Here is a 22,457-nt window from a genome sequence, read left to right on the forward strand (position 1 = left end):
GAGGCTCTTCTAACTTACACCAGCAGCCATATTGTTCTCTTACTGCTCCCAGGATTGAGGACAGGGGAGGGAAATGTAGTGCCAAGCCACCTTTACTTCTTCACCAAAGACATACTCCCCTCAGGTCCTGTGCTGAGTATAGGTCTCAGGCAGACCAAATGACCTGGCCATTAGACTTCATCACCTTAACTGAGCATTTTGTACTAGTCTCTCTTGCTTCTTCTGTTTACCATTTTGCTCTCTATTGCCTGCTTTCCTTCACTGTCTCTTCACTTTTCATTTGTTGTCTTCTCATCATTTTTAACTTTCTATGCCCCTTTCTATGAGTACAGTTGTCTCTTTCCGTCAGTCCCCCCTGTATCCCATTCATTCTCTCCATCTACCTTCATGTCTCCTCTGTTTCTTCCACAAAGTTCATATTTCCAGCAGATGAATTGGATGACGATGATCTCAATCAAAATAGTATTTCACAATGTAGCTCTTTCTTCGGTCAGCTTTACCTATCGATTGCCTCAAGGCGAAAGTCCTTCTGAGGAAGAGAACTTGACTCAGTGTAACTTGTCCTTTTAGACGTGAACACTTTTTCTATGAAAGCCCCAGATGAATGTGTCCCATAGTCTTTATCATGAGAAAAAAGAGGCAACTGACTGCACAGCTATTTAATAACTCCTGCCTTTTGGAGGTTGAAATAGCAAATTTACCACTGACTAAATTTGAAATTTGGGGATCTGCAATCTGGTATTTCTCGTGACAGCACGCTTCACCAAGGGAAGGAGACAGACGCAATAGCAGGCCACTTGGGCTTTTGTCTACATTACCACTTTTGTGGGTAAAATTTTTGTCGGTCAGGGGTGTGGAAAAAACACTCTCCTGCTGACATAGCTAACACCGCTTGTTGGGGGGTGGTTTAATTATGCCGGAAGGAGAACTCGCTCCTGCCAGCACAGAGCGGCGACACGAGAGGCCTTACAGCGACACAACTGTAGCGGTACAGCTGTGCCGCTGTAAGGTTCATACTGTAAACATAGCCTTAGTTTGTTGAATAAAAATATTAGTAACACAATATTAGTAATACTACTACTACCTAGCACAAACTAGCATCTTAAGCAGGCCTCTTAGTTTGTGCATATATGCTACGTAAGCAACAACTCCACACACAGCTTTTTAAGTAATTATCTGATCTCTCCTGATATACAACAAAATGTTGTGGTCCATTGACATGCCCTGTTGATTTGATCATGGTTATGTTTTTTGTTCTTTGACAATCAAAATATTTTTAAAATAATTTTTCTTTTCAGAGTGCTTTACCAACAATAAACTTCACAGCATCCATCTGGGTCAAGTACATATTGTAATCCATATGATGGGGAGAAACAAGATAAGGGGATGTTAAATAACTTGCCAAGGACACTATGGGAGCAAGTATCCATGCAAGGAAAGGAAGTTGAGAAGTTTTCAGCTTTCAGTCCCAAGATCTGACTACTAGAACATGCCTCCTTTTGGGCAGCTTTGTCTTGTGGAGCAAGAAATAAGGCATGTATAAATACTGACTGGCTCCAAAGCTGCCAACAGCGTATGTGATATTTCTGTGTAGCTTTGTTTACATAAGTGTGTGCTTGCTTCTGCATTTGTACAAGCATAACATGAGTTATATATGGCCAGACCAAGTATATATACACCTCTACCTCGATATACCGCGACCTGATATAACATGAATTCGGATAGAACGCGGTAAAGCCGCGCTCCGGGGGGGCAGGGCTGCGCACTCCAGTGGATCAAAGCAAGTTCGATATAACGCGATTTCACCTATAACATGGTAAGATTTTTTTGGCTCCTGAGGACAGCATTATATTGAGGTAGAGGTGTACTACAGGAATATATGCTACTGATGCTGAGAGAGAAACCAGTCTGTATGTATTGGGCAAAATACGCACCAATGTAAGAGTATCTAAAATAAGTCCACTTCTTTCAGCAGAACTGCTCCAAATTCTGTCTGGTATAATTGAGAGCAGAATCTTACTTGTATGTAACTTTAAGTGCACTTATGCATATACAATATTTAGTTGTTTCGGCGTTGTTTTATTAGTGTGTCCATATTAAAAAGGGTATAAAAGGCCTGAGCTGCATACAAACTGGCAGTGGTATGTGACTTTATCACATATAAATAATCTATTTTCAGTTTAGTGAGATTTACCTTGTTATTTTTGGGTAGGAACATTATAATAGGGATTATCTGTCAGTGACAGGTAGCAAAATACTAATGGATACTTGAATGTACTTCATCAGTCTTTGTTTGCTGGCATCAATTATAAAAACCAAAAGCAACTAGTAATCACGTATTTCTTAAACTTTTCTCACCTTTAACATCACAAGCTGGTTGTCATCACACATTTAAACACTCACATGCATTTCTCTCTCATATCTGTAATAAATGAGATTTTTTTTACTTTTTGTTGACAAGGCCTAAAAACAAAACTTAGTAAAATATACTCCAGTCGTAAGACCCAAATTATGGCTTCGACCACGTTACTTAGCTGTTGCATCTCTGGAGGAAAAAATGTATAACTTCACTTTACACCATAAATAGGAGCAGCTGTGTCAGGAAAACATATAAAGTTTCCTTGGTGGTGGTTTTCTAATAACATCTCAACTGCCTCAGTACGTTTCTAACTGAAGCTACATAGTGATTGATGAGAAAATTGAAGGTACTACAATCCATGTTTATTTTTATCATAGGTGAATAATTGTTAGAAAGGGTGTGTGTCGTTTTCTTGGGAAGTACCTCATTAGAAACTCTGTATCATTAAGGGTGAATCGTTTTTACGTAACTAGTTTCAGTTCGAATCTGGACCAGCAATAGAAGAAACACTGCAAAGACAAATAGAACTTGCACTATAAATAAGAAGGCATCTTAGACAGAGTCTTTTATAATGGTCTGTCGCTAGTGGTCTGAAATGTAATCCTCAACTAATAATGATTAACTCTTCACTCCATAAGCCATGAAGTGCATGGCAATTTTTGTGTTCCAAACAGCACAAAGCAAAAATAAAAAAATATTTCTTTGCTTCATATTTTCCAATCTGTTACTGCTATACACTCCAATGGCATTATGTGCTCCAGTCCACTTCAGATGTTGGGTGAAATTCTCTACTGGTGTAGCTCCATTGTGGTAAATCAACCAATGCCAGCTTACATCATGTGAAAACTTGTCCTCTTATTTTAGACTGAAAGCTCTTCATCATACGGATCATCTTCTCTGTCTGTAAAGCACCGACCACGATGGGGCCCTGAACCTTCACTAGGTTTCCAAGGTGCTATAGCGGTACAAATACATAACGATGATAGTGGGAAACGTTGACATATCAAGTACAACTTCAGATATTAAGGTAATTGAAAACAGAAATCCTGTCCCCCAACATGAATTCTACTGGGTACTAAGAATATTTGGCCAGTGGGCAAATTAAATGTCTATACTAATACTAGTAAATATACCCCAAAGCCGTAGGGCTCCAAACGGCATCACCAACTCTCAGGTGAGCATGTGCATGTGTCTTAACGGCCAAAGATCCAGATCCGGTGTTGTGGGGGCAGGAGGAGAGACGCAACAAAAACAAATAACCCCCGAAGAGAGTGACTCCTTCCCCAGTGCACTGGAAAAAAAAAATGGGAGTCTCCTGTGTCCACTTCACACACCGGTTTTCCAAGAAGCTTAGTCTCTTCCCCCCCACAGTCCCATCTGCTGTGCCTGAGAGAAAAAACTCAAGCTCATTTTTTTTTTTTTTAATGCAATCCCTATGCAAGCAACAAAGCACAGTGTTTACTTTGCACCCAGGAGAGCATCAGGAGTGGGCCTGGCTTCTGTACTGGTTGCTGTTCCTCCGCCCCAAGTGGGGGTGTGATCTGTTAGCTAGCAGGCAATGGGTATGGCTAAGCCTCAAGCCAGCTAATGCATGCACTGCACTTAGCAGCACACCCTAAGCAAAGGTGGACCCCACTGTATTTACCTTGAGGCCATCTGGAATCATTCAGTTAGTGACGTGCCCTGAATGTGCAGCCAACCCCACTATACACCTTTGCTTTTGCTGCCACCCACTGTGTGCCTCCATCAGGGGAGGGGAAGGACTCCAACCATAGTGACTCGCTTTAACCATGTTGCCATGATACAATAAAGGAAAATTTGCCAACCGAATTAGAAGCGGCAGCTTAACTACATGGAATTTTTCTTTCTTGTTAATAAAGGCTTCATTATTTTCCCTCTGAAGCAATAAGCATAACTAAGCAGAGTCTGTGTGGCTTCTAAGAGCTGGACCTTTGTAATATGTACTGAAAAACAGCCTATTAATGTTTCCATGGTTAAAATAACTGTTTAGATGAAAGCTTAATTGCTCTATAACAGTAAGGAGTTTCTTGATTATATAGGCAGTGTAAAAATCTTATCCCTTGCACTGCTGACACTGCTTCATCTCTTGGTGTGCTACTTGAGATGCATTTGAACATTACTCTAGATGTGGCCTACAGAGAAACTATTGCCAGTGCCACGTTGGTTCTCTTTATGGTACTTACTTTTTAATTTAATTAAAAGAAAACGTCAAGCTTAGTAGGCCTAGAATGTGACCTGATTTGTTTTTATGTCTTTGTAAAGCTTGTAATTGTCGAGTGCCCTCTTCCCCCCCCCCCCCCCCCAAGCCAAACAGTAAAACAACAAACCAGCGTATATGTGGAAATGGAAAAGAAATGTCAGAAGGAAAAAGATTGCACTTTAGAGCTTTCAAAGGATAAATAAGTGATAATGTTGCTAGGGGAAATGATCCAGTGTATGGGGAAAATACCTTGACATGATGCCCTGTTAAAGCTGAAGGGTAGTGAGTGTGGACGTACAGTGGTCATGAAATCGGTTAGTGCAACAGTAGAAACAGGAAAATCTAATAAGGTAGCATTAGTTTGTAACTTAAACTCAGGTTGGTAGCATCTGATATACTGAAGAATCTATTGAACTGCAATAATGCTTTATTGCAAGAGTAATAATTCTGACTTGAGTTGAATGGTTTTGTTCTAGGGTGTTCCCTGTTCGTGACACCCTTAGCTGGTGCTCTGCGAATGCATGCTGCAAGCTTTTGTTCTGATCTCCCCTTGCTGGTGAGAAATATGTCTGTCTGTAGGCTAGACCTACAATGTACACGTCTACAGCAGGGTGATGATGCTTTGAGGTTGGATAAGGTTTTCTTCCCCTGGTGGCACCCTCTGCCTATGCAGGCATATGAGACTCTTTCCTGTAACCCATATTCATTGACGTAATAACTTGACACCGTGAATCGTGTTGGAGTTGCTCTACAAAGTTCGTAATGCATTAACATGGTACAAATAGAAGAACACAAATTAGGCCCCTGGGAGTTTATCGTTGGCAAAATAGCGAGCCATTATTCCTGTTGTACTTTAAACGTGCTGTACTTCAGCAACTTTTTATTTTAATGCTCATGAATGTCACAGACCATGGATCTTGCTATACCTTATTTAGCAGTTGTTGGAGGCACCTACAGTGTGCTACTTTACTCCATCTGAACAGAATTGCGTTTGGCCATGTCTACGTTACAAACTTTGGTCAACACAAGTGGCATTGGCGGGTATATGCCTGCCAAAGTTTGTATATCACTCAAGAGTGTGCATGCTTGGCTACTTGCATTGCTGCTGCGTGTATTCACCAGGAGTGCTTGTGTTGATGTAAAGCGTGGTGCACCAGTGTGCCAAACATCCTTATCTGGAGCCTGCAGAGCTCCGCACTACTCTCGTGAACATTGCAAATACAAGATGCAGAGTTCTCCTATATCTGAGATGCTTAGGAAGTACCACAGCAACTGGGATCTCTTTGAGGACTGAGGATTTCTTCAAAGATAGTTTGCTGAGGGACATAATGAAAAACGATTCAAGTTTATTGGTGGCATTCGCAGAGCAGCTGTGATGAAGGCTGACCTTATCAGTTTAGTGCAGTGGTTCTTAACCTAGGGTGCACGCACCCCCTGAGGGTGCGAGATTCCCTTTCTGTGGGGGCGAGACACACAAGATTTTTTTAGAAGGTAAATCATCGAAAACACAAATTAAGCGCAGGCACATAAGTACAATTACTTTGTTTCATCAAACCTATGTATTTATTAACATTATACATGTTTTAACGATTACTGTAATATACAAACATTTTTAAGTTTTCAAGTTTTTAAGCTAACTGTAGTGTAACTTTTGATAAGGGCTGCAGAGCGCTGGGACCAGGCCAGGAGCAGAGCCCTGGGCTGGCTGCTGGTACACCAGGCCGACAGGGCCGGAGGCCCGGACCATGGCTGGCAGGGGGCCGGGAGGCTGGAACCCCAGACCAGCAGCGAGATGAGCAGGGCCGGCAGCTGGTATCCCAGGCCGGCAGCAGGCTGAGCAGGGCTGATGGCCGGGACCCCCGGTGGCCTTTTGCCGGCTGTAGGTTCCATTCACTGGGCTGAGCAGGGCCGGCAGCGGGCATTGAAAGTCCACCATTATGTGGTATCTAAAGAAGGTAATTGGTGCTTGAAGTCTCTCTCTCATGTTTGAATTTATGGGATCTGTTCCAGAGAGACAAAAGAAAATGGAGTGGTTATTGTGCTGGGTATAGAATGAATGGGTGGAGTGGGGGCATAGCTGGACTTGACGGCTGCCATCTGTAACTTTTTTGCTTGCTGATGTCTTCGTTAACAAGTGCAGCGAGAAATATCCAGTAGCAATTTTATGTGGTTCATATCATGAATGGAACTTTTCTCAAATTCCTGAATGTCAATTTTATTCTAGCAAGAGTGAAACTAATTCTTCAAAGACACAATTTCCTAAGCCATTAGCTAGGCTCATTTTAAGAATGCTTTGAAATGTCACTCAGAATTTGATTATTTACGCTCTGAAAGACTGTGGTACCTCCCTTTTAGTATTTTCTATTGATGGAAAGGACCATGCAACCAGCCAGGCTATGTTGGCTTATTATGATCTTTTGGATGATGTGCTTATATTTTCTGGTAAGACTTAGTCAAAATAACTGAACATAGTGTCATCACCTGCTAACCAGGTTTTGGTGCATCAGAGTGAATGGAACGCTGCTTCAGTCACTCATAACGTGTATGCAACTTGTAAATTTAGGGGCAGAATTTTTCAGTGCTTGGTCTCTGCCTGAAGATGAGTTCTTTTGGAATGGCTGAGCCATTGAATGAAAGGATCATGTTTTGAACAGTCTTGCAGGCAAAACTGCTTCATCTTGAAAGGTGTCTTTTGGCATGGAAATAGCCATCCTCGAGGAGCAATCCTTTCCTTCTTCTGCAGGGAATTTAGCTTTGTTTGACCGGAGATCTGAACCTTTGAAGATGGTGCAGTGAGCATGCAGAAGAATTATGATGGCCTGTGCAGTCTTCAATTACATGATTACATACTATTTTTTCCACAGGCCCTCTGCCTCATTCAGTGTTCAGGATTGTCCTGCCTTGGGGTGAATTAGGGTTGTGTAGTGAAGGAAACGTCTTTCTTTTAATGTAGTTTTTTGAGTAATTTCCTAGCTTTAAAAAAAACACACCCTGAAAAAACAGATACCATTATCTGGCATCTTATGACATCCTTAGTAGGATGGAACCTTTAGATCCAAAACTGAGACTCCTGCCGCTTGAGCTATTGAAGTAACTGATAGAGGATGACAAACTACTATTGCTATGTGGACTAGCACTAGAGGGGAATGAGACACTTTGGCTGTGCTCTAATAGGCACAGATTCTTTTGTCACAAGTCTGTGCTCTACTGCACCACAGTCTCCTTGTCTCAGTCCCATTGTGTTCACCTAATTAGTCTCAGTCTCTACTCATCAGTCTCCTTGTCCAGTGAGTCCTGATCTCACCCCACCAGGTTCCCAGTCTCCCTCACTCTGCTCTATCCTGTGGCCCCTTATCTCCAGTCTACTTGCCCAGCTGGTCCCAGTCCTCTCCCCAATTCCTTGGTCTCTCTTTTCCCCCGCCCTCACCTGTGTTCCTTGTTACCACTGGCTCGGTCCCAGTCTCCTTCCCTGGGCTTCTCATCCCATCTCTATGTCCTCATCTCCCCCAGTTCCTTGTCTTCAGTCTCTTTTCCCAGCCGGCATCAGTTCTACTCCACACTCGAACTCCTTGCCAGATGTTTCCTCACTTCCACACCACCTTTCCCCTGCTTCTCTGGTTCACAGTCCCCCTATTCACCTCCTTGCCAGTCGCCAGTCTCTGCCCCTGTGGTGCGCTGCCCCCCTCCCCACCTTGTTCCAGTCCAATCCCCTAATCCTCCTCTGCAATGCTGTAGGTCTAGCTTTTGTCCCTTCTGCATCTGTTTCCTCCTCCATGCAACCTGTTTGCCAGCAAGAGGGACACTGAAAGCACAGAAGAGATGGGCTCCCTGCTGTCAGTTCCAGTGCCTGACCTGCAGCAGCCATTAGAGAAAGTCCAGCTTCATCCTGGAGCTCTGGGCTAGAGGGGACATGCTCAGTTTTTCTATGGGGATGGCACGTGCACAGTTTGGTCAACCTCAGGAGCTGTAAGAGGCTTAGGCATGGTTAGTGAGGATGGAATCTTGGGAGATTTTAGCTGTTAAGATCTAGCGAGTCTCTACTGAGCAAGTGCAAACTGCACATTTTTTCATAGGCTTATAACTTGGGTGGATTTTCACAGGGACACCAAAAGGCACAGCCCTGACACAAAGGCCACTTCTGCCCATTTGCAAGTCCCTCCTCCACAGCATGGGGGTGCTAAAGGTTTCCAAAGAAAAGGTGGCCAGAGAATGGAAAGATAAGTTGTCTTTCACTAATCTTGTTCTCAGAAATGGCTGAAGCGTTTTGACTGAAATTTTCCAGAAAAAGTCAGCCGGGGGCAGACCCATGGCATGGAAAAAAATTCAGCTCAACTGGTTAACATCTGGCAGAAGTATAAGCAACTGAAAGCAGGGTCTTATAGTGGAAAGTGTTGGGCAGCCTTAATAACAGGCCTGGCTATCTAAAGGATAACTAAAGACTGTAGCATACAAGCAGTCAAAGTGAATGTTGCCAATAGTTCAACATGTATTTCCAAACTTTGGAATGCTTAACTGTGCAATGTCTAGTCAATTAATTTTGTTAATGGGTCTCTAGGTTACTGTTGTATACATGCAATACCGCTAAAACAGCAGGAGATCCATAGTTATCTTTTTCTTTGGCTTACACTTTATTCAATGGTGTGGTGAGCAGTGTCCAATGAGATGGTGAGTGCTCTTTTCAGACGTGTTGTAGAGACTTGCTGTCAAGATGGATATATTGCAGTAGTTGATCTTTTGAGTGACGTTGCCACATGGACTGTACACTCAAGTGGCTGTGACTACTGGCTGGGTAATCGCATAACTAAAGACTGAGTCACCTTTGGGATTAAGTGTGTGCGGTTGGGAGTTCATTTTTTCTTCTTTTTAGTTTCCAGATAAGCCCCACTGAACTACTATTAAAATATTGCTTGTTCTTTTAATGTAATAAAACAGTTCAATGACTCTTGTCGGACGAAAACCTATTGAGAAATGCTCACCTTGTGTTGTCCTCAGATTGTTTATTCATTCTTCTGCTGACACATACTAGTCAAGCCTCCTCTTGAACCTAAATATGTAATTTAATACACACATTAAAGGAGCATGCTGGAGAGTGAAATGGGTTGTTTGTTTGTTTCAAAATGCTAAAGGATACACAAGGCAAGTTAGAGTCATCAACAAAAATAAACATGACATTACATTAGACGTGCTTGCAGTTCTGACTCTTGTGCCTCAGATCATGTAAACCAAATGATTAAAGCATAGACTTGCTAAGGGTATCAATAGATTAATGTTACTAAGGAAGTTGAAGAACTCAGCTTTATGCTGCTTCACTGGTTAAGTCTAGTCTTATTCATAGTCCAATCATTTCTCTTTGTTGGGGACCTTATTTTTGTCTTTGCATCTTTTCTTCTCCACCCCTAAAGCTGCCACAGAACAGGAAGACACTCCAATGCTTATGTTCACTCGTGGAAAACCAAATACACACATGATCTGTTAGCACAAGTACACTCAATTAGCACCCTAAGTAGCAATATCAGAATTGCAGGGGGAGCAGGTAGTGACACCTGTATTTAGGTCACCTAACAGTTTCTACTGTAAAAGATTTTTGTAGAGGTCCTAACGCCTCCATTGTCTGCAGCAGGCCTTTGAAATTCAGCAGGGTCAAAGCCCTGGGGCTAGAGATGCCTTCAATTTGTCCCAGGAAATTCCAATCAGGTTTTGCTGAGTTATGAACTGTTGAAAATCTCCATTTCCCTTCTCCTGCTTGCATTCCTCAGGAAAGTGTTGGCAACTTGCCAAAACATTAACTGACCAGAGGCAACCTGGAGGGTGGGGGGACATAGGGTCACATGCCCCTGGCCAGAGTTGCTGCTTGGCTTCTACTGAGCATGCTCACGTGGACAGCATGCTGTCCTAGTAGGGTTTCCAACCCTCCTGGATTGTCCTGGAGTCTCCAGGAATTCAAGATTCATATTCAATTAAATATTGTCATGTCATGAAACCTCTAGGGATACATCCAACCAGAATTGGCAACCCTATGTCCTATTACAACCTGGTTGTTACTGGAACAGCTATGTCAGAGATTGGTGAGTGAGGGGAGGAGCAGGTATATCTAGGCTGCTGGGGCTGGAGCCCCCAAAAAAGGAAAATGTAAAAACCCAAGTTTTATGATGTGCAACAAGCAACAAAGAGTCCTGTGGCACCTTAAAGACTAACAGATGTATTGGAGCATGAGCTTTCGGATGAAGTGGGCATTCACCCACGAAAGCTTATGCTCCAATACATCTGTTAGTCTTTAAGGTGCCACAGTACATTTGTTGCTTTTTACAGATCCAGACTAACACGGCTACCCCTCTGATACTTGACATGATATGCAACTGTCACTTTTATACAGGTTTTCTGTGTATGGACATAAACTACATAGAAAGAACCTTTAGGCTGGAAAGTTAAATACCTTGAAAAAATTAGGAAATGCCCGATTTAAGGTTACCCATGAAACCTTAATTCTGACCCCTTGTACATTATAATACAGGCTTTAATTACATGATGACATCTTCCCCCCTGGACTCCTACCTCATTCATTGCACCGTGTGGATGCAGAAGGGGTCAGAATTAAGGTTATATAGGCACCTGTGTATCTGGCATATCCTAACTTAAGTTCTTGACTTTGCAAACTAAATAATGTGCTTTTAACAGATTTTTTGTGTGTATAAGGAAAATATTTATTACATACAAACTTCTAAAAAGAATTGTGTATACATAGGCTCTATCTTGGATGGGAGACTTGTTTCTGGACCCACACCTACTAGCATGCTTCAACTCTCATTTTTATTTTACTGAAATAAACGGTTCAGATTTATTGGTCAGCATGACCTTCCTTTCTAAAACTGGACATTCTTTTTCTGCCTTCTTGAGAATAGGCCCAAGTTTGGATCTGTATTTTGCTGCAAGTACCTTTGTTGTGAAACAAATATCTTCATGAGTTATGAGAGGCTGAAAATGACTTAGTAGACATGCATGGTATTTAATTCGAACTTCTGCATTTGAATATGTACTGAATATATCTCTCTAGATATACTGAAACATGGAGCCATATGTGCAAATTTGCATCTCTGTTTCTAGTTTGTGATCAGTTTCTAGAAGAAATGTTTGAGAATGTACTTGTGAGGAAATACGAGGAATTGATGGCATTCTCTCTAGTCCCATGTATCCGGGGGTAGCCGTGTTAGTCTGTATCTACAAAAACAACAAGGAGTCTGGTGGCACCTTAAAGACTAACAGATTTATTTGGGCATAAGCTTTCGTGAGTAAAAACCTCACTTCTTCGGATGCATAGAGTGAAAGTTACAGATGCAGGCATTATATACTGACACATGGAGAGCAGGGAGTTACTTCGCAAGTGGAGAACCAGTGTTGACAGGGCCAATTCAATCAGGGTGGATGTAGTCCACTCCCAATAATAGATGAGGAGGTGTCAATTCCAGGAGAGGAAAAGCTGCTTCTGTAATGAGCCAGCCAGTCCCTATTCAAGCCCAGATTAATGGTGTTGAATTTGCAAATGAATTTTAGTTCTGCTGTTTCTCTTTGAAGTCTTTCTGAAGTTTTTTTGTTCAATGATAGTGACTTTTACATCTGTAATAGAATGACCAGGGAGATTGAAGTGTTCACTTACTGGCTTATGTATGTTACCATTCCTGATGTCCGATTTGTGTCCATTTATTCTTTTGCGGAAGGACTGTCCGGTTTGGCCAATGTACATGGCAGAGGGGCATTGCTGGCACATGATGGCATAGATAACATTAGTGGATGTGCAGGTGAATGAGCCCTTGATGGTGTGGCTGATGTGGTTGGGTCCTCTCTAGTCCCATGTTTCTTAACTAAGAAAAGTAATTTTATACAAGTCAGTCTCCTGAATTGCTTCTGGAATTTGTTTTGCAGAAATGGCTGTTGCTAGCCATCTCTCTTCAATGTTTATTCCTAACTATATCAAGAAACATCTGGCATATCTGGTCATGTGTCTACAGGAGTTCTGGAAAAGCCCCTGCAGCACTTGGAGCATATTCTTAAATTACTGAAAAGATTCATCCAGTGTCACATTTTTGTTTCTTGTTCCTTTCTGCACACAGGATAGTGAGCAACTCCTTCTGTGGATAGTCATTTATCTTCTGCAATAGGTTTTTAAAGTGAATTTAAAGTCATGAAAGGTGGCAGACTGATAATTGAAAAGACCATAAATCCCCCTTTTGACCCTAGAATAGGTACAGAATGGAGAGCAGCAATGTAAGGCTATCCTGCCAGTGCTGATGGGATTCTATTTCCAGGGAAGCCTTGTGATAACTAGCTGCGAGGCAGATGGGGACGGAAAAGTCATTAATGTTGTTCTGGTGACTTGTATTCTTACCTACGTCGTCCCAAGTTTTCCTTTGGTCTTCAGTTGACTTCAGTGCACTTGAATATAGGTAATTCATAATAAAAGGGGCGCGACCATCTCATTACCTGATATTGCTGTGTGATACCTCTTCATAAGGAAGCTCTGTCACCTCATGTGTATGTTCCAAATCTCATTACTAGTTGGTGGGGTAGAGGTGAGAAAATTAACAGTCCTAACTGAACTGTTGAGCCTTGGGTGCTGTTTTAGGAAGTGGGCATATCTTAATGGATTATAGTTATTGTACTGCAGAAGCAAGATGGGTGAAGTCAGGTGTAGTTTGGCTGAGGCTCTTCAAGAAAAAAAAAATCCGCAACAAGTGATGTTTGAGGGCTGAATGGTCTTTGAGAGCTCCTGTGCTAAGGAAAAAACTTCCAGCAAGGACCTCAGGAACTTGCAGAGTTTGTGAGTGGGGGGCATTTGTTCTGAGGTCGTGGGTTTACCTTCCCAGATTGCAGGACACCCCATCTCTGGTGGAAGGTCTGCTTTACATTTCCTAGGTTTGCTGTAGGTTTTCTGGATCCTCGAATGTACTCTTGAGGAAACGAAAGATGCACCTTGTCAAACGAGGCCTACCTGAGTAATTCAGCATGGGAGAGGCCTCATTTCTTATAAAACGGGATTAGGGAGGTAACTAGATCTGCGGGCTGAAAACGGAATGTTTGTGCTAAGAGAAGTAAATGGGTCAGTAAGCTAAAAGACAATGTCTGAGCTAGCAAAGATAAGAGGGGAAACACCCAGAAAACCATTTACTAAGAACAAAATAACAGTGGACACGAGAAGTCGGAAGTGTAAACATGAGGTAAAGTGTAAAGTCAGACGCAGAGAGTGCATGGACCGAGTGTGCTGTACAGGGACTGCTTCCTGCAAAATAACCAAGCCAATCCTCAAACATGTAATCCAATATATAGTGAACGTAACATGATATGTAGACTTATATAAAGGAAGGGGGTTTCTGTGTAACTTTAGATCTGTGATATACGCTGCATCCACCCCATACGTTTGAGTCTGATCAACTCAGCATAGCGTTGCTCTATGCCAAATAAAGATCGACAGTCTGGAGTTGAACTGAGTTCTTGGGAAGCCGAGTGGAAAGAGGTCTCGAAGGGAATGCTGACACACCTGACAGAAGGTATACAGAACTCCTGAGATGCACTTAGTTTCTTAGCACGTGAGGCAGGTCTTCAGTTACCTATGGTTGTAGACTGTGGTGTGTGGGGGTTTTGTTTTTGTGTGAAAGAGAAATTACCTCCTATTTGTTAGTGATGCAGACTGGCAAAAAAGAGGTTCGGAACCAATATATTTTAGTGTTTTGTTTAATGATAAATAACCACAAATATGCTGTGCAATGCAGGGTGTTCTTAAATTGGAATTACTTGTCACCAGCAGAATCTTCTTGCAGAAGAGGTGTCCCACTCTGCCTTTTCCACCTACTTCATTTTCTTGAAACTGGTAAATAATTTTGTGGTTGAGCACTGTTCCAACATAACAGGTGGGCACAATTCTCTCTTTTAACTAGTATTCTACAGAACTAGTGTATTTGAGAAGGAAAGACTGGATTCCTGTCCAAGTACTTTGGAAACTCACTTTTACTTAAAAGAACTTTTCAGTTACTTACCAGACTGCTAGAGCTAGGTTGGGTTTGATAATTTGTAAATAAAATGTTTATAATGAAGGTTTCTCCCTTGAGCAGCGTTCTGCACTAGGTATGCTTGGGACTTAGACAAAATCTGTCTGTAGGCCAACCGTTTTATTCTGGCTACCTTGACAAAATATCAGAGGAGTAGCGGTGTTAGTCTGGATCTGTAAAAAGCAACAGAGAGTCCTGTGGCACCTTTAAAACTAACAGATGTATTGGAGCATAAGCTTTCGTGGGTGAATACCCACTTCGTCAGACGCATGTAATGGAAATTTCCAGAGGCAGGTATAAATATGCAGGCAAGAATCAGTCTGGAGATAATGAGGTTAGTTCAACCTCCCTGGCCATACAATAGCAGATGTAAAGGTAGCCATCTTACAGCAAAAAAACTTCAGGACCAGACTCCAAAGAGAAACTGCTGAGCTTCAGTTCATTTGCAAATTTGACACCATCAGCTCAGGATTAAACAAAGACGGTGAATGGGTAGCCAACTACAGAAGCAGTTTCTCCTCCCTTGGTGTTCACACCTCAACTGCTAGCAGAGGACCTCACCCTCCCTGATTGAACTAACCTCGTTATCTCCAGACTGATTCTTGCCAGCATATTTATACCTGCCTCTGGAAATTTCCATTACATGCATCTGACGAAGTGGATATTCACCCACGAAAGCTTATGCTCCAATACATCTGTTAGTCTTAAAGGTGCCACAGGACTCTCTGTAGGTTTTGATTGTTTTTTTTAGCTGCATAGAGATTTGATACAAGGCTTTAACATAGTTGACTGAGTTCCGCTAATAGGTTTTGAGTGGTGGTAAAGAAGGCCAGACCCGTGAGTCTAAAAATGATTAATACTTCTAGAGACCAGCTTAATTACAGGGAGTAAATACGAATATTTAGCATGATGCCTGAAGGTTGGGCCATGTGAGTGAGTGACTGTCATGTGCATATAATATTTGGTATCTTTGTGGCTCTAAGTATACATACGTTGTTGACTTGCCAACATAATCTCTTTACAACTACAGGCTCTCATTGCTCATCTCGTTTATGAGTAGCTGAAGCCTTTTACATTTGGATTTATGAAATGTTCCTCTAATGTGCTTTAGGTGAATGTACAAATAACTCAACTCAATACAGAATCACATAAAATTAGACTCAACAGACAGCCAAAACCAAACTTTCTCCAGTAGCCTGACCCATTGTACCCAATCACTTTCCCTCTTACCCCATTCTCATCTCCTTTGCAAAAACACGAGAGGACTGTGTAGTCCTTGCAGTATGGCCTGATGGTCAACAATCTTTTGGTATCTGACAGGCCAAGTGGAGAATCAAGATCCAGAGAGGAGGACCATTTAGCTTCTGATTTTTATCAGAGCACTTTTCCAGTTCCCCAGGTGGTATTCTTATAACTAGGGAAAACTTGCTTGCAGTCTCAGCAAATTTTGATAAATCTTGGCACAGAAGGAAAATTAATTTGGCCTGTTCCCAGGAGCTGAGTTTAGGTAATATGGTTATGCTGGAGAGTCGCTAGTAATCAATCACTGCAGTGGTTTGCTTCACTTCCAAGCTCTAGTGTATCATCTGGTAACTCTGGATGCAGTGAAAAATGGGGCCGCTACTGTATAGCCTGGAAAATACAGGGCACGTGCAACTGAGACCCTACTTGGCTATGTACATGTGCAGTAAGGTTGTGTAGATTGTGCCCTTTTTAACAACTTGTATGCTATGCAGTTTTCCACATTCTTGCTTCTGGAGTTCTGTCACTGAATATTTTCCAGGACCAATTTTTTTCAGTAACACTTTTGGTTGAAAAATTTTCATTATTATTATTTTTTTTAATTGAAGCTGAGTCAAAAATAGGAGCAGTTTATTCTCCAAAGAGGAAACAGATTTCCACAAGCTATGAAAATTGAAGATTAGTTTTTCAACCCCACAGATAGCACTTTAAAGGCCTAATAAACCACACTTACGTATTTGTTTGTTTAATACAGTGGATGTCCTAGCTATATGCTGTATTTGGATTTTGGATGCATCAGAATAAACTAGCTATAAATAATGGTGACAGTGTTGGAATTTTCTTTAGATCTTGGAAACACTGCAGTGTGTTTTTTGTCAGGCTTGAATCATAAAGTCTGAAGAGAGCTAATGAGATTTTTTTCTCAACCTTAAAATCAAATTTGGTGGAATCGGTGTACCAACAGATTGCAGATCACAGTCTGAGACTTTGCAAAGCAGGCTACAAGCTCTACAACTAACTCTTTTTGTAATATCTCTTTGTTGGGCTGTTTCCTGTGACATTTTCTGCATTGGTTGAAGTTAATTACTTTCAAAATTAAATGCTCCAAACTGTGTAGCTGTAACAGTTGTTGGCATAAGCAACAGTTGACAAAATCTTTCCTTTTTTTGTTTTTTCAAACTGCAAAAGTTTTTCCAGTGTATAAATATTATCCACCAATGCATGGTTCTTGGTTATTTCATCTAGATACCCGTTTGTGGCTGACTGTTTAATGGAGGAGTGTGTTTGTGGATAAGCAGATAGCTATCGCAATAAAACCTGCGTGTTTAGACTTGCCCTCCATTGGATGAAATTTTGGTTCCAATGAGGTCAGTGGTAAAACTCCCATTAATTTCACTGATTTCACATTGGTTTTGAAAAAGCTCCATGGAGTTGCTGTTCCTAAACTCCTCTCTGACCTTCTACCACCTACTCACTCTTATACACACTTCCTCCCAGTTTGTCTCCTGTTCATTTACTCTGTATGGGCTGCTCTTGTACTTATGCTGCCCCATATATGAAATTACCCCTGAGTCACTACACTTCTTTAAAAATCTTGCTCTGTCACCCGCCTACAGCTGAATCTGGAGCCCCAGTCCCTTGATTGTAACTAGTCTCTGAGCATTTTTACCAGCCTTTTGACTCTTGAATATGTTTCAGGTTTCTCTTTTTAATTCACTTTATCTTCATCTACTGTCTTTTTTTCCCCCCTTTCTGCCTCCGACAGTCTCTATAGTCAGCTCTCTAAAGATTCCCTCTGCTTTACATTACCACTTTGTAAAATGTTTTCAATAGAGCTGGTCAAAAAAACGTTCAACAGAACAGCCTCAATGCAGGTTAATAAATATCCACAATGTTTCATGGGAACATGTTGATTTTGACTGCTTTTGACTGAAGAGACAAAATATTTGGTTAGATTTTATATAAAAATATTTGTAATATATTCAGTATAAAAGCCCATTTCAAATCAATTGAAACAAAACATTGTTAGTCCTGAATGAAAACTTTTTGGAATTTTCACTTTGCAGGAAATTTCTACTTTTCAGCTTTTTGTTCTGATTGGCAACAAACAAAAACAGGAAATGTTGGAATTTCCTTCCAGTTCCTGACCAGCTCTAACTTTCACGAGCTTTGTATGGAAGGCTGCAGTTCTCTCTCTCTCTCTCTCTCTCTCTCTCTCTCAGAAACACTCTTCAGTTGTTTCCTAAGTTAAACTTGGGAAGCATATAGACAAAAGAAGACTCTGAATGTCAATTCAGATCTCCTGATGTCTTGTGTTTCTAAAACATTGCACAAAACATTGAAGAAATATACTGAAAGGCACTGGATACTAAGAGAATGATGATGGAATGTGGAAACCATCACCTAGGGATCAAGATGTTCACATTTAGCCAAGTGATCAATAGCCGTTACAATCAGACAGGTGTCTAGCCTTTGTGGAATGAGTTCAGTACATAGTGAGCAAACTGACGGGTTGAATCTCTGAGAACAACATCCTTAGGAAGAGGAATGTGTGTAATTTTATTCCGAATACTGTCATTATTCTTTGTAAAAAGAAGAACAGGAGGACTTGTGGCACCTTAGAGACTAACAAATTTATTAGTCTCTAAGGTGCCACAAGTCCTCCTGTTCTTCTTTTTGCGGATACAGACTAACACGGCTGCTACTCTGAAACCTTTCATTATTCTTTGTGGTGATTTCTGTCCATTATTGTATTCATTTAACAAATTTTTAGATTCAATCTGACTTACTGGTCGATGGCAGTATGTTCCTCTTTCCTTTTTTACATTTTATGTTGAGTTGTGATGATTCTGTTGTTATTCATATCGTTGGCTGTTCCCTTTTTTTTTCTTTTTTAGATGTAAATCTTTCCCAGACTAGTTCTGTTTCCAGAGTGAATAATGTAAGCGTCTCTCTTGTTAGTGATTCACTTTTAGATTCTTGCACTATCATAGCTCTGTTTTTGTTGATCATATTTTGGTCAGTATTATTAAACAACACCTAAATCAGATTTTTTTCACAGCAGAGAGAGTTATGTCTTAGTAGATTTAAAAAAAGAAAAGAAAAGATAATTGGAATTACTACACTGCTGGTGAGCCTGTATTTTCCATTTATTGTCAGCAGTCCATTCACAACTACAGTGCTCAGTCTTTGGTTTTCTACAATTACTCCCATTCTGTGCTTCTTTTTACACTTGCACAGATTCCCTCTGAAACGGGAATCGAGATCAAACTGTTGTTGGTATTCTAAGATCTGAAATAAAAAATTAGTTTTTACAGTAACTACACTTTGATTGTATACCCAATATGTGCTTTAAGCATCTCAGCTTAGGATCTAGGTATGATATTTTGCCACTTCTGCACTCCAGTTACAAGTATCGGATAATTCGGGTCCATTTTGGAACGGCTTTCCTTTTAATACTTTATCAGGTTTTAAAAATCAGTCCAAAGCTTTCTCACTGGTTTTAAGCTCTTTGTGCAGTAATTTTTTGGCCTGCATGTTTGTTTTTGTACATTGCAAAGCATAATGGGCCTCGTGTTTGGTGCTATATATGCTAATAAACAGTGAGCTAAATCATCCCTTATGGAACTCATTTGGTTCCAGTGGAGTTACATAGGAATGAATTTGGCCCAATAATTCAGCTTCCTATTGTGCAACAGTGTTGCTATATTATCACATGGTACTGTTAAACAATAAAAAGTACATTTACAAATTAATAAAGAACCTTTTTTCAGGGCTTTGGAGCGGAACCTGGAGCTGGAGCGCGGAGCAGCTCTGGAGCAGTGGAGCTGCAGGTTTTTGCTTAGATGTGGAGCACAGCTCCAAAGCCCTGCTTTTTATGCCTCAGCAGAAGTTACCTTCTGTAAAGACATGTATTTGAGCAAAATGTCATGGAGTATAAAATGGAAATATCAATACCCTAGTGTGATGAATTGGAGCTATACCTGCACAGCTTATGCATTCTCATTGATATTGTGATGTATTATGGAAAAAAACTGCTGTATCATCTGTGCCTACAGGTATGTGGATATCCCATTGCTGACAGACCCTGTAGTGGCTACATACCAGGACAGGGACAACGGGATACGCTTAATATTAATAATGGTACTTAAACGTCATGAAAAGTTATGTTAAAACTGCTGCATCCTTAGATATATATTTTTTTTAGCTGTTACCTACACTCTCCCTTCAAAGGAAAGAGCAATGGAAAGTTACCAGGAGGAGAACAAAAGAGGCCAGGTTACCAGGAGAGATTTAAATGAAAAGCCATACAGGAGCTGAGGGGACCATGAAGAGGAAGCATGGGGCAAGGGAGAGAAAAGTCACAGAAGCTGAGGAAGGGAGGGAGAGGCCACATAGCAGGTAGCAGCCGCATGGGGAAGGGAGACCTGCCTGCTTTCCTGAGCCCAGATGGCAACCAAAGGATGGCAACCTCAGCCCAGAGAATGCCCTGGAGTGGTAAGATTGAGGCAGGGACATGCGGTTTTAGTGTTTATTCTTCTGTATGATTTGTACTCTCCTGTGCTTGCTTTACATGATTAAGTGTAAAAGAGCATGAAGGTGTTAGTGCAAATTGTTGCTCTGTATTTAACTGCTTCACAACTATTGCTTTCCCTTGTGACAGTTAAATTTTAAACCAGAAGCTTTGCACCTTTCAGGTGAAGTTTTGGGAGGGGGGTAGGTTTAAGTAAGTTGGGGTATCTTGCGTGTTAGTGTTGAGAACCCCCATTTCCAAAAAGGGGTAACAGACTGAGAGTCAGTGCCCAAGGAATGTGCCAGAGAGGCTAAGGGAGGAACCCAAGGGATCCAGAAAACAGAGACTTGGATTCTCCTCACAGCAGTCCTAGAGGGAGGCTAGGAGAGGGCGCTTGCTAGCATCTGCGACAACTAGTAAAAACTTAATTAACCTTTTATGAAAGATAAAGGCCAAGATGATCAATAATGACACATGAGTTTGGGTGCCCCCATTTTCAGGTGCCCAGTTTGAGACACTTTAAGTGGCCCGATTTTTCAGAAAGTGTTGAGCCATGTGTCCTCTCAAAATCAGTCCCTTTATAAAGTGTCAATTTGGGTACCCAAAATGAGTAGCTGCTCTTAGTTCATCTTGCCAAGGGGCCTGTGGCAAAGCCCATTGGTGTCAGTGGGAGTCTTTCTGCTGACTTCAGGCAACTTAGGACTGGGCCCTAAAACTTTATTGCAGTTTATTTAAATACACGGCTGTGCTAAAAGTAGGAGCTTTATGAATAAAGTTTGACTGGTTAGTGTGACTGGGCTGCTCAGGGAATAGCTATGCATCCATTCCAATTCAAGAGAAATGAGTTTTGTACAGACCCGAAAGCATCTAGTATACCCGAAGTTTTATCTGAGTATATAGCCGTGCACCATGTTCTGTCTTTGTTCGAAAATATAGTGCAATATGTATGAAATATCTTTAATATGGACTTCCATGTCATTCATTGCCTCCTAGTAAGAGCGAATTGTTGTCCATTTTTAACTCCACTGTTAAAGAACTGAATAGCAGAATGCAACCGTTCCAAGTGTGCCGTATGCAGCGCTCCCAATTCTATAACGGGTTTACAGTAACATGCTAGAAAGACCACTTGAACAGGTCCTTCCTAAACTGGGAAGATCTCCGAATCCTTCTGGATGAATCAGCTAGGTCAGTCAGGATTCAGACCTGTCAGGAAAAAGGATCACTTTTTAAGGCACATCTCTTTATTGTGGCCAGGCATTCCTGTAACTGACTTGGGGATAATCCGTATGGGTTTAACGAAAGGTTTGTTACAATTGATGAATCATACCCATGTTTGTGCAAGAAAGGCTTTTGCCATGGTTTCCCCATTATCATTTCACAGCTTCTCTTCTCCCCCTCCACCCCCGCGTTCCCTCCCCACCCCCCGACAGCTTACTTGCTCACACAGTATAATGGTTGGAGGGTGGGTTTAGTCACTTCAGTCTCTGTTATTGTTTAGTCGGACAAGGTGGATGAGGTAATATCTTTCACTGGACCAACTGATATGTTCTGGGGTGCAATCCAGACTGGTGAAAAGTTGTCACCTCTTACCTTATAACCCTTAAGTGCCTTAAAGCTTTGTTACTGTAGCGCTCTGCCTGGAATGCTCACAGTAAGTAACAAGCATGCACTTTATCTCTATGTATTGGGCAGCCCTGGTCCAACTCTTTAGATCCAGGAGCCTGCCTGTAATGCCGCCTATTTCCACCTGTCTTCACCAGCCTTCGTTAACGTCTGGTAAGGTGATATTAGCTCACCCACCTCATCTGTCTGATATCTTGGGACCAACACAGTTACAAAAACACTGCATACATTGGTTAGTTGGAGAGTTAAGCATGCCTATGAAGAGCAGACTGGCGAGTCACTTACAGTAATGCCTCTACTTTCCTTTTAAAACTCATTATTACCATTTATTTGTATTATCCTAGCACCTACGAGTCCCAGACATGGTCCAGGATCCCATTGTGGTAGGCGCTATATAATCGTTTTGGGATTCCAAATACTAGAGGTGCCTGAGCTAGAAAGCTGAGATTTGGGTTTGGATTC

General features: G+C 41.5%; 1 protein-coding gene across 6 annotated transcripts in view; it reads left to right on the forward strand.

Moving 5' to 3' along the window:
* Positions 1 to 22,457, forward strand: part of MITF (melanocyte inducing transcription factor) — a 164,473-nt gene that overhangs the window by 39,310 nt on the left and 102,706 nt on the right. For 2 of the 6 annotated variants that reach the window (XM_008179488.3, XM_042849963.2), the window contains exon 1: positions 1,315 to 1,533. The exons of 3 other annotated variants lie outside the window; for them this stretch is intronic. In XM_008179488.3, coding sequence (XP_008177710.1) covers positions 1,490 to 1,533 — 44 coding nt within the window. In that variant the 5' untranslated portion in view covers positions 1,315 to 1,489. Of the gene's footprint in view, positions 1 to 1,314; positions 1,534 to 3,244; positions 3,387 to 22,457 lie in introns of those variants that run through there. One more of the 6 variants, XM_065550727.1, reaches the window with a different exon arrangement.

This window comes from Chrysemys picta, chromosome 7 (genome assembly GCF_011386835.1).
Source record: "Chrysemys picta bellii isolate R12L10 chromosome 7, ASM1138683v2, whole genome shotgun sequence".
Lineage (NCBI taxonomy): Eukaryota > Metazoa > Chordata > Testudines > Emydidae > Chrysemys > Chrysemys picta.